We start from the raw sequence: 13,410 nt of genomic DNA on the forward strand, positions 1-13,410 counted from the left end.
TATGAAAAGGATTTTGTGCTTTGGGGTGTACTCCTTAAGTATATCCAGTTAAAATGGTAGCTTGGCAAAGAAGACAACTGACATTAAATATTGGTGGAGAGATAATAGAGGAGATATGGACTGACCTCTTCCATCTCACTCCCACCTTCATACGCTCCCTTATCAAAAGATAATCTCTTTAATCAAACATACCAATAGGTAAAGAGGAAATTTTAAATATATACATATAAAACTCTTACAAAATTCATGACAATTTCAGAACTGCAAATTACCTTACTTATACTATCTTGTCTTGCTAAGCCTTGTATTAATATTATTAAAATAACATTGATATTAGATGATTGATTTAAAAAGTAGAATAATTCATATATTGATTCATCAAATTTTTATGAAATGCCTATTATTTTCTAGGTACTATTTTGGGTACTACTGATGCTGAGAGGAAAAAAAAAACTTTGCTCTCCTAGAGCTTACTTATGGTAGGAAATACAGAAATGAATCAGACAAATAGATATAGATTCCAATATCACATAATGATAATGTAATCAAAATGATGTAGGTGAGGAATGAGAGACTCAAGGAAGTCTTTAGCTTGGGTGGTCAGGGAGGGTTTCCCCATGGAGGTAACATCTGAGCAGAGAATTTTTCATCTGATCATTTGAAAATATTTATTGAATATTCAATATGTGTAGGTCACTATGATTGCTACTTAATATGTATAGGTCACTATGATAAGGTTGTGGAATAAAACACGATCCCTGTTTTCTGTGAACTTACATTAGAGCAGAGGAGCAGAGACTATATAATATGAATTAAATGTTGTGAGTAAAATGTAAATTATGTAAGAGATCAAAAGAGGGATATATTTCTTTCAACACTAGTTATTGACCCATTGGAAAAGACTCTGATGCTGGGAGGGATTGGGGGCAGCAGGAGAAGGGGACGACAGAGGATGAGATGGCTGGATGTCATCACTGACTCGATGGACGTGAGTCTGAGTGAACTCCGGGAGTTGGTGATGGACAGGGAGGCCTGGCGTGCTGCAATTCATGGGGTCGCAAAGAGTCAGAAACAACTGAGTGACTGAACTGAACTGAACTGATTAAGGAAGCCTACAGAACAAGATAGGACTTAATGAATGGGTGTATAGACAGGTAGTGTGGGTATGTGTGTGGAAGGAAATCCACAGAGGGATGGAAGATCCCACTGTGAATAAAAACAAAGCAGCTAGAAATGCAAAGCATATTTAGAGAGCAGTAAGAATATTGCTTAGGTCTTCTCGAGTGGCACAGGTGGTAATGAATTCACCTGCCAATGCACAAGATGCAGGAGATGCAGGTTCAATTCCTGGATAGGGAAGATCCCTGGAGGAGGAAATGGTAACCCGATCTAGCAGTTTTGCCTGGAAAATCCCATGGACAGAGGAGCGTGGTGGGATACAGTCCACGGGGTTGCAGAGAGTCAGACATGGCTGAGCAACTACATGCACACACATACACACGCACAAACACACATGAGTACTGATTGGCTTGAACATGAGATGTGCTTCAGAAACAACCTCTAGATACTCCTAACAGCTTAAAATAGCTCCTGCAAGGAGAGAATCTATTTGAAACCTTGTATTCTATCTATAAAATCCAGGTGAATTTTGCTTTCTATTGCATTTATTCATGTATTCTTATTTTAATATAAAAATATTTTCTCCCAAACTCTTTGAGTAAAATGAACACTTAGGAAGGTGTGTCAGCTCTACCTGTGGTTTCCAGTAGCCCTGTCAAACATTTAACTGAACATTCACATTTTACTCTGAAAACCAAGGACAGAAGAATAAAGGGGAAAATGCTAAAAGAGTTGATTGGATCCAAGTATTATTGGGTCTCAAATAATAGGTCCAGACATTTGACTTTTGTCATGTAAGAAATGGAAAAACTAAGAAATATTTTTTAACAGGGTATTAGCCTTATCTTTTTGATTATGCTGTTTCCCCACACTGCTTGGAGTGACTTCCTCTTCCAAATCTTACCCATCTATAGGGTTCGGCTCTGTAGGTTCTGTTCCCTACAGCACCATGAGCAGGGACTTTCATGGAGAAAACAAGAAATGTTTGTAGAATGAATGTATATCAAGAGCTCCTGAATGAAATGATTAATCTGGTAGCAGGATGAAGGATGTACCAGAGGTGGGTAGCCTAGAGACAGGGAAATTTGTTAAGAGTCCTTTACAATTGTTCAGCCTTGAGCTAGTGAGTGCTAAGCTAGGAAGCTGTCATTGATTATTCAAAACAAAAAAGGAGGAATGAATATATAACATCACAGAGGCAGAATCTGAGGATTTTATTTGACTAAGGAAGAGAAAGACAAGCAGGAATTTGGAATTCTGGTCTATTAACCAATTTTGAGAATTTAGTGAGTCCTCCTGTGGAGGGAAGGTAGAAATTTTAGATTTTTGATATTAGCTGATGGAAACTATAATGGAACTGTCAGCTGTCAAGTGAGAACAACTCAACACTGGAAAAAGTCATGAATGAAGATAGATTTAAGAACCACGTTTATAGAAGTGAACTGGAAATTCACTGGTGGTGAATATAAAACCTGCCGGGGTCCAGCCCCGGCTGATCCAGGGTATTCGAAGGAGAGACGGCATCCGCGACCTATTTATTTAAATATTGATCAAAGATATAAAGAGTAATAGAATGAGGATAGCTCAGTGAGGAAATTCAGTGGAGAAAAGTGGCTGAAATAAGGATAGCTCAGTAGGAAAATTCAGTGAAGAAAAGAGGCTGAATAAAATTCCAAAGCAAGGAATTTACGTCACCTATGAAGGCCGCAGGCGTCCTCCCGTTCTCCCGAAGGAGAGGAGACACTAAGGCCTCCCCGGTCAGATCTTAGAAGCCCAGGCAAAATTAGTAGGCTTGACGAGCTTCCCCGCCTTAGAGGAAAAATTCAGCCAGAAGGTGAAAGAAAGAACGACATGGGGAGACCAAGTTTTGGTGAACAAGGCCCACACTTTATTTTCCAAAGTAGTTTTTATACCTTAAGTTATGTATAGAGGATAATGGGGGAAGGGGTAGGTAGAGTCATGCAGTAAGCCAGGCTTTCTTCCTGCAAACTTATCATATGCAAAAGTTTAGGTGATTTGCACCATCTTCTGGCCTGGAGGCCTGTTAACATTTTAAGACCCTTTCTTCAGAAAACTTATTTTTCTCTAAAGGTGATTAGTCAGGCACCACCCTCCAAAAGCATTAAAGTTGCATTCCTATAGGGCAAAGGTGTGGTGGGCTATAACAAGAAAAAGAATTAACTCAAGGGTTCAAGGTTACAAACATTGAGGCTACTACTTACATTTCTATACACCCATTATATCAATCAATACACTGCCAAGGACACAGTAGGTAAGGGATATGGAGATTTAGCAGCAAACATTGGCCCAACAAGTGAAAAACCCTTCACCAATACAATTTCTAATCAATCTTTTAACTACTCAAAGGAATCTGTGTTTAGACAGTTTAGAACATCTCCTGCCTCTTACAGTTGGGAGGCTCTGAACAATCACATGTGGCCGGAAAAACCTATTCAGGCAGGCTAGAGGATTTCCAAAGGAGTTTGTAGGTTGAAACACTGTCACACCCAGGAATTATTAACTGGAGCTGTAAGCTAACTCTTTTTTCAGAGAGAGGTAGTGGGGGACAGCCCCCGTAAAGTCAGAGGTGTAGGTGAAAGCACAAAGCAGAAAGTAGGCAGACTCTGGTTTGGGGGTAGATGCTCGAGAATTTCCAGGGGGACTCCTGAGGCTCGATCCTGCCTTTGCATATGCCGAGCCTCCTTCCTCATGACCTTTGCCACGGGCGGAGTTCCTCACGCTGGCTCCTGGCAGTGATAGACTTCCAGCTGAGCTATTCCAGATCCTGAAAGATCATGCTGTGAAGGTGCTGCACTCAATATGCAATATGCTGGCTCCCGGCAAAAACCCAATACAAAAACAATACAAAAACCAATACAAAAACAATACAAAAACCAATACAAAAATAATACAAAAACCAATACAAAAATTGATGGTTTACAAAACCCCTGCACAAGCCCTTTTGATCAGAGAGAGGGGAGTGGATGAATGATGGTCAACAGTGTCCATATCGAAAGGTAAGAGAGAGAGAAGGAAGGGGCAACAGAGTACAAGGAGTGACAGGTCAGGGAACAGGAAGAGAAGCAGGGCATTTGGCAACAGAAGAGTTTCCAGAACAAACTCATCCATCAGAGGGTGAGGAGTTGGTAGGGCAATTGGAGATCTTTAGTGTGAGTGAAACATAAGCAAGGTTTCAGGAAAGTGAAGACAGAATGTGGGTGGAGACACCAAGCCTGGGGTTACAAATGCCCCTTTGAAGTGAGTGTGGCTCTAGAAGTGGGGAGAGGCTTGCCAGGGCTGGTAGCCAGAGTTCAATCAAGAGGAAACAAGGTGGTCCTATAACTTGATGCCTCCAGTATGTAATTTTTAAGCTCCTCACCAGGCATCAGGCATTTCATTCTCTGTCCTTTCTGATCTGTCCTCAAATTCACCAGTAATGCCTCAGGATACTGACCTTTAAAAAAATTTTCTGTTGAAAACATCTCTGTCCTCCATCCCATTCCTTTGAAGCTGCATTTTCAAGTGTTCCACAAACAGTTCCTCAAGATGCCGTATGAGAAAGTACTCTGTGGTCAAGTAAGTCTGGAAAATGCCACAGGGAATATAAACATGTTAAATATCCTGGATGAACTGATGAAAAGAAACTTTAATGATTTTGTCTAAACTATCCAATATTATTTGTTCACAGACTCTACTCTTTTGTCTTGTTACTGCCATGAAATTCTTAGTGGTTCCATTTTGGAGACATTTTATTTTTAAGGTCTTGGTGGTGGATGATTAATCTGATAAATGCACACATGTTTGGTATTAATGATTGTGAAAGGAAGATTAACCTTCTGATATTCATAATTTACCAGGGAATTTAAGAGAGACTTCAAAAGGAAGTTCAGTGTTGGGATTTAGCATTATGGATGACAAGTAGGGATAAAGTTTTGGATAGCATCTTCTTTTTTTATTTTTTAAAAAATATTTATTTATTTGGCTGTGCCAGATCTTAGTTGCAGGATCTTCAATCTTTGTTGTGGCACATGGGATATTTTTTAGTTGAAGCAGGCAAATTCTTTAGTTGCAACATGTGGAATCTAGTTCACTGACCAGGAATGGAATCCAGGCCCTCTGCATTGGGAGTGTGGAGTCTTAACCACTGGACCACCATGGAGGTCCCCAGCATCATCTTTTAGACTTCTCAAATCACGCTATTCAACTGTGGGATGGCTACTCCATATCTATATCACTTTTATTTCCACGGCTAAGTGCAATATCCTTTTTTCACTAGGTCTATTACTGTGTTTAGACCTCAGAACTTCAATCAGTTTTCCATCCAGCCTGAAGAATGGAAGGGAGGAATTCAACACCATGATGATATATTATGTGCTGCATTTTCACCTCCACAAACTCTTGTTACAGGTTACTTGAATGTTCACTTGACAATCAGTGGTATAGTTTCCTTTGCCTCACTTTTAAAAAGCCTTTTCTCAACTACAAAATGAACAGGTTTCTTAAAGAAGCTGTCCTTGTACTTTAAACTAAATCTGGTCCTTATTTCTAGGGCTGTACAACAGTGGTTACAAACACCATCTCTGAAGCCTGGCTACCGGGCTTCAGATCCTGGTTCTACAAGTTGCCACTACCTCATATTGAGCAAATTATTTTGACTCTAAAATACCGTTTTCTCTGGCAAATAATAATTTACCAGCATGTTGGTTTATAGTGAGGATCACATAAGATAATCTGTGTATGGGTTTAATCCAGTGCTTACAATAATCCCGTCAGTAAATACTAGCTTTCGTTTTCATTGTCCTTTTCTGAGGAGCAACCTCAGGGTTGTTGGGTACAAATCACATTTCTGAAGCACTCAGATGTTTCATAACAGGAACACCCTCTGGGCACAGTTTACTCTAAGTAATGTTGGTTAACGACTGGTCTCACAAAAAGTCTATAAATCCAAGCTCTTGACAGGATCCATGGGCATACTTTGATGTGGCATATTAAAGAGGATCAGAAATTGTTGAATTATTTCCAACCAAAGAAAACAATTTATAAAGACAGATTGCACCATGAAATTATAAAGTCCGTATTTTGACAGCCTGATTTGTTTTATAGGACCAAAAATGTCATTAATTAAGATGAATGAAAAATTACAGGAAAAGAATATACTTTTTATATCCAAGAACACTTGGATATCTACAAAGTGTTATCATATGAGGTTTTCTGCTTCATCTACACTTAGAATTTTGTTTTCAGAAGTTCCAGGAGGGCCAACTCTGCAGTTGAATTTGCTCTAAAGCTGCTGGAAGTCTACCCTGCAGCACGTACCATATACTGAAATGTGATTAAAACAATATCGCTGTGTAGCTGATATTGAAGTGTCATAAAATACCATTGTAACTGGGGAATAAAGGATCTCTTCATTCACTTTCATTCCTTCAATCCTATGTGAACATGCTCGGTCAAACACTTTGCAAGTGAAGCATTTTAAAATGTTAAGAGAAGGTGGATGTTCCCATGAACAGCTAGCCCGTGGAAGCTTATCATCTTTGGCCGGTTTGTGAGTTACACAGGTTGCCTCTCTGCGACAATACAGAGTGCAGTAGGCATTACTCGCTTCTCTTTTCAAATCCCAAGAAGGACACCATCAGTACATACCACTCAGCTCTTGTCTTTTGCTCTCCTCTTGCTGTTGGCCCTCTGCTCACTAGGGAGCTCTTCTCATGGGGCTGCTGAGAACCGTGGTCTGGGTATGCACTGCTCCTTCTAAAACCAGCTTGGTCAGACTTAGCCTCACTGTTTGGACTTTTCTGTGTTTTCTGCATGGAACAGTATGAAAAGACTTGTGTAGGGAAAGTTCTAGGATTGGAGAAAGCAATATTCAATAAAGAACATATAAAAAATAAACAAAACACACACAACAAAAGAACAGATGTAGGAAACAAAACTTAGAAGGAAAATTCATTTGCCCTCAATAATAAACCAATAATATAGTAGTTATTATTACTATTTCAGTATTTGTAATATTCTAGGCAGTAGGTGCTTTTCATTCTTCAGAGCATAAATTCATTTATCAGACAAAAACTTTATTAACCCATTTTTTAGGTGAGGAACTTGTGGCATCAAGTAAAGTTAAATAACTTGCCAAGGTTACACAGCTGGTAGGTGGTAGAACCAGGACTCAAACTGATGAAGTACAAAGCCTTTATTCTGAATGCTTTCTTACCACAAAATAAAAAAAGATATAACAATAATCTCTATCAAACTTACTGAATGGTATTTTGTGAAGTTTCCAATTTCTAAAGTTTAGTAAAAACAGTAGTAATTACTATTCATTCATGTCTCCAAATATACAGAGAAAACTTACAAAGTGCCAGATTCCATGTAAGTTATTATGATAATGATTTCTTCTAATTGTTGTTGCTCATATTTTCTATCTAACTTTCTGGTAATTTCTATTCTCTGTCTTGGCTCCTGTAGGGAGTTATGATGGAGAAATTGTTCTGTGGAACAACAGCACAGAAAATGCTCACTATGTCCTTCACCCTGATTATCAGAGGCTGCTAAAATCAAAATCGGGTGAGTGCAAGTTTGAAACTAAAATAATGTGGCCTGGTTGTTTGTGCATGGGCCTGCTGCAGCTTGCTTCTGAATTATAGATGATTGGCTGTAAGCGCAAGGGATTAGTGATACCGTTGTCTTGTCAAAGTGACTAAAAAGAACCTTGAGATTTACTTGGCTTAGCAAATTCTCCATGGCTGGCTGTTCCTTTTCCTTATGCTACATCAGCGCTTCTGAATTACTGATGGTGGGGAACAGGACTCTCATTTTTATCTAGTTTATTTTTTGCCAATAAACCTCGCCAAATTGCCTTTGAGTGAACCTTGGGTACTCCTTGGTAGAAAAATGGGAACTCGTGTTCACTTGATAGGCTGCTCAGGCTTAGTCTAGAGCTTGTATTAAATATTATGCCACCTGGAAATCTTAAATTATTTCTTGCTTTAGAAACCTGTGTGAAGCATTAGATGGAATTATATTGTATTTTATGGAAGTTTAGCAGAGCAGATGAATATTTTATGCTTAAGCAAAATGTCTTGACAATTGCCTCTCACATTTTATTTTAGTTTCCTTAGATACTAAAGGTTTTTCCTTAGACTAATTTATTTGGGTAATGAATATGTCACACCTCATGTCCCAGTGACGTTCTGTTGTATCAACTGGATAAACTCACAGAGACTGAATTAGATTAGGAAAGGACTGGTCATCAGATACGGTTTTGCGTGTGTGTGTGTGTGTGTGTGCGTGTGTGTGTGTGTGTGTGAAAACCTGAGGGAGTAATTTGTTAGGAGGAAGAAAACTAACAAGAAATTTGGAGTTTACTTGGCTGCAGGCATGAAACTCTGACTTGCTTTATGTTTTCAATACAAAGAGCTCATCATTAGGGTTCATTTGAATCCTCAAGGGAGAAAGTGGAATTCTGCCTCTTTGCCACACCGGCCCTCAGGGGAATAGTCTTGTTCTCACAGCAGACTTAATTGTGACTGTGATTAAAAACACAGAGAGACAAATAGAAAAGAAAAGCAGATAATGTCAAATTTTTAAAAGACACAAGAAACATTGCTGTAGATTTCTGGCTTTGAATGTTTGAAGATACCTCTGTATACATTTTTCATAAGTATGTTCAGACTATTTATAGATTCTGAGATGAATATCCCCAGCTTTTATTAGTGTGACATGAAGATGGTATCATTAGATCATGGAAGTACCATTAAGGATATCCTTTTTAGGGTAACTCACTAACAAATAATATTGCTTAAAAATGATTTAAATACATAGTCATTATATCTCAAGTTCATTAAATTATTTACAAGCTTAATATTAATGATTAATAAGTTGAAAGTGGCATGATATTAGGATCACATTTGTCTTGAACATATCAGTATCTCTAAGATGTTATCAGGGACTACAAAATGAAGTCCCTATTAATTCATATCAAGAGAAAACACAATAAACTTATATGCAGTATGAGAAACAAAAATGGGATCAGTCTGTGAAGTTGAGGTTGAGGAAGTGAACTGCAGGGGGCTCCATGGATGTTGACTGGAAGCCCATTGTAAGACTTGCTGGAGTCATCAGAGATTGTGATGGGGGTGGCCTGTTGTTTTTCTTAAGTGTTTGAAGAGCAGATGCTTCTATTCATTAAGTCACCTGGCTTGTCTCCATCTCAGATACAGGGCCTCAAAAGCTTCTTGGTGCTGGGAGGAGCCCCTCTACCCACCCCACCTACGACCAGGCTACCCTGGGAGCCTGTTCCTTTGAGATGGACACTGAATGCAATCATGCTGTTATGAGGCTTTGCTTCCTTGAAGCAAGAAAAAACATCACAGAGACAGGTAAAATACATATTTATATTTTGACTATAGACTGCTTTGATACATTGTAAAATGTTGGGACAGGGAACCATAAAGAAAGTTCAATCTAATTTGATCTAGGTCTTGTAGAGTTTGACTGCATCTAGCAAACAGTCAGGACCAGATTACAGAAGTCACAGGCCACGGCCAACAAGGTTAAGGCTCAGGAGGATGGGTCCAGGAGCAGAAGCTAGACCAGACTCTGCCAGAAATTTATACCATGTGGTATATGTCAGGATCAGAGAGACAAAAACTCTAGGCAACAATCAGAAATGAAGAAAAGCTATGACAAACCAGACAGCATATTAAAAAGCAGAGGTGTTACTTTGCTGACAAAGGTCTATATAGTCAAAACTATGGTTTTTCCATTCGTCATGTATAGATGTGAGAGTTGGACTATAAAGAGAGCTGAGTGCCAAAGAACTGATGCTTTTGAACTGTGGTATTGGAGAAGACTCTTGAGAGTCTCTTGGACTGCAAGGAGATCAAACCAGTCCATCCTAAAGGAAATCAACCCTGACTATTCATTGGAAAGACTGATGTTGACGCTGAAGCTCCAATACTTTGGCCACCTGATGCAAAGAACTGACTCCTTAGAAAAGACCCTGATCCTGGGAAAGATTAAAGGTGGGAGGAGAAGGGGATGACAGAGGATGAGATGGTTAGATGCCATCACTGACTCAATGGACATGATTGAGCAAACTCTGGGAGTTGGTGATGGACAGGGAAGCCTGGCGTGCTGCAGTCCATGGGACTGCAAAGAGTCAGACATGACTGAGTGACTAAACTGAACTGAATCTAGCCATGGCATAGAGATTTGTTAGGTATAGGGCTCAGCATGGGCTTCCCTGGTGGCTGAGATGGTAAAGAATCCACCTGCAATTCAGGAGATCAGGGTTCAATCCCTAGGTTGAGAAGACCCCTGAAGAAGGGAATGGCTACTCACTCCGTTATTCTTGCCTGGGAAATCCCATGGATAGAGAAGCCTGGTGGGCTCCAGTCCATAGGGTTGCGAAGGGTTGGACACGACTGAGCAACTAAGTACACAAGCACAGGGCACAGCATGAAATATGCTCCAAATGTATGAGCCAAAGCCTACATGGGGTACAAGAGTTGCATCTGAGATGAACACACTGGCACATGTTATCAACATGGGCTAGGAGAAAATAGTGAGAAACTCGGAGATTGGAAACTATAGTGAAATTTGAAATGGCTGCTGCTAATTGCTGATCCCAGGTCATGAGAACTGCCTGCTCTTTGTCTTAATATTTTTGGTGGGGGTTAGTAGGTAATGCTTTGGGTGTCTATACCAACTGTGCATTCTTTTCAGAATAAATCTGGTTAGAGCTGCTTCTAAGATACATGCTAACATATGATTTACCACAGTTATTTGATATTATAATAGATGAAATAACTATTTGCTTAATTTCCTTTTTGTCTTCAGTGGTGATGTAAACATGGTATTGATGCAGCCTGCATCTTCCCAAAATAAAAATCTGCTTCTGAAAGCAATGCATATACTTTTCTTCTGAAAAAATAATTGTTTAATTTTAGAAGTATTTTTCCTTAATGTTAGAAATCTAGATCTATATGTATAATAAGATTGAAAAAAGAAATAAACATATCTGAACCCTGTTTTCCATATTCACTTTCTCATATTCAATTTGAAGATAGAAAATCTGCATGATTTTCATGTAAAATTTTTTTGCATTAAAAATCAATAAAGGTGTATACCCTTATAGAGTTCTAGAATCATTGTGGAAAATTTAGAATAGACCTTGAAATGGTTAGAGTCTAAAACTTTCTATTTTCCAGAATGCATCTACACTCACAAAATGAACTGTTATCCTGAAATTGCTCTCATTTCCTCAACACTAATTCGTCTTAATGTTATCAGTATTCCCAAATTGTTTCCACTGAAGCGGCTACATACCATTATTTCTACCTTAAACAGATATCATTGTTAATAGGCAGCTCATTTGTGAAGCAAATTGGAAGTCATCTACAGATTTATCAAATAATAATAGGAACTTTGCCACAGAAGAATAATTTAGGTAAAGTACTTCTACATGCATATAAAAATGGAAAATGAAAAGGTTAGTTCTAGGCCTGTGAACCAAAAAAGTGTTCCATAAGAACTTGCAATGAATTCTTGATGAAAGATTAAAAAGCAAGCTCATAAGTAGATTTCTAAGCATATGGCTGCATAGAGAAACCCATAGCTGTGCTACTGTAACTATACATATATGCACAGCCAGCTCTGTGCATGAGGAATTTTACTACTTTGGTATATGTGTCCAATGGGTAGTTAAGAAAGATGGATTTTCTGTAATTGGAATATTATCATAATGTTGAAATTAATATTTTGTAAGTATGTCTGAAGTAACAGATCAATTTTATCAAAATTTTGAAACCCAAATAATATCAAAATAATGAATGAAGGAGTGGTAACTAGATTTTATAGAACATCTTATGTATCCTACCTCACTTAATACTCAGCACAAACCAGTGAAGCTTTCATTGGGCTTTTCCCAGTGTATATTTGAGAGAATCAGAGTGCTGGGAATTGATCTCAGGGCTACTCCCCTGTCCAACATCCATATGCTTTCAACAAGGAAACTGAGGAGAAAGTTGTTTCTTGTGTTTGTAGTTTCCTAATTAGGTGTTCTCATATATTAGGGGGAGCCAACCTGGTATCATGTGGAGGATCTGGGTATGTCAGATTCTGGGATACATTTAAGAAGCAACTTTTGGCTGAATTTTTGGCTCATAGTGGAGTTGGTTCTATTATTATGTCTACTGATAAATCAAATCGATACCTCGCCACAGGAGATCTGGAGGGCTGGTTAAAAATCTGGAATATAGAGGTATGTTGAAAAAATTTTCACATTATCATTATAATTTTTGATTGTCTTTTGTTTCAGATAATTATGAATCAGGTCTTGTCTGTTTCTAGATAAAGGAAGAAACATTCAGTAGTCTAAAGAAAACTTATGTATTGATCAGAGACTTCTTTAATTTATGGAGAAAAACAGATTTTTCTCAATATTGAAAATCCTCTATTAATATAGTCAGGTCAGTCTCCCAATTTAGGAATGCAGTATTGTTAGTACGGTTCTACAGCATTGTTTGAGAATAAATAGTTAAGATACGCCTCATTTTAAATGAGATAGTAAACATGATCTAAGTAGTGTACTGCCTTTTATCTAACATTGTTGTCATCTGAATTTGGGATTTTTTGTGTCACTGATTACCTGCTCAATTTTCTAATAATGCTGTAAAATTGTATAATATGTGACTACCTATACATGATAAAGTTCATCCACTTTATCTAATAGCTGACTTTACTGCTTATATTTTTCCATCCTTCCATTCCCCGTCCTTCCTTTCTGTCTACTTCTCAAGTTAGTCAAATCAGTTAGAAACATTTTCTTGAATGTGAATACCATTTTTCTAACCTCTGTTATCATGAGCTCTTCTTTTGCATTTGTATCACAGATTGCTATTCCCAAATGCACCTTTGTTCAATTTCTGTATCAGACTTTTTTTTTAAAAGTGGTATATCACTGTAGTCATTTCATATTTGGACATTTTAGAATTCTGGCATGTCTTTTCATTCAGGAGTACTGTCTTAATTCCAGCAAGAACAAACTCACACAGGCCCCAGCTCTGATAAGATCCGTCCGGCCTCACGAAGACTGGATAAGCTCCTTAGAGATGTGTGAGGCGGGCGGCCGCTCGCTAGTTCTCTCTGCCTCTGCAGACTGCAGCATTTGTGCGACTGATGTCTGTGGTGTTCCTGTCCAGACCTTTGGTCAGGTAGAAATATTGCTTCTTTACTATTCTAATATTTACTTGACATTTAGTATGAACTTGGCTTGGTTTCCATTTG

General features: G+C 38.4%; 1 protein-coding gene across 3 annotated transcripts in view; it reads left to right on the forward strand.

Moving 5' to 3' along the window:
• WDR49 (WD repeat domain 49) overlaps positions 1-13,410 on the forward strand; it is a 169,572-nt gene that overhangs the window by 112,113 nt on the left and 44,049 nt on the right. For 2 of the 3 annotated variants that reach the window (XM_070792210.1, XM_070792208.1), the window contains 5 exons: positions 5,396-5,526; positions 7,588-7,686; positions 9,336-9,500; positions 12,198-12,385; positions 13,140-13,337. In XM_070792210.1, coding sequence (XP_070648311.1) covers positions 5,396-5,526; positions 7,588-7,686; positions 9,336-9,500; positions 12,198-12,385; positions 13,140-13,337 — 781 coding nt within the window. The remainder of the gene's footprint in view (positions 1-5,395; positions 5,527-7,587; positions 7,687-9,335; positions 9,501-12,197; positions 12,386-13,139; positions 13,338-13,410) is intronic. The other variant, XM_070792211.1, reaches the window with a different exon arrangement.

This window comes from Bos indicus, chromosome 1, assembly GCF_029378745.1.
Source record: "Bos indicus isolate NIAB-ARS_2022 breed Sahiwal x Tharparkar chromosome 1, NIAB-ARS_B.indTharparkar_mat_pri_1.0, whole genome shotgun sequence".
Lineage (NCBI taxonomy): Eukaryota > Metazoa > Chordata > Mammalia > Artiodactyla > Bovidae > Bos > Bos indicus.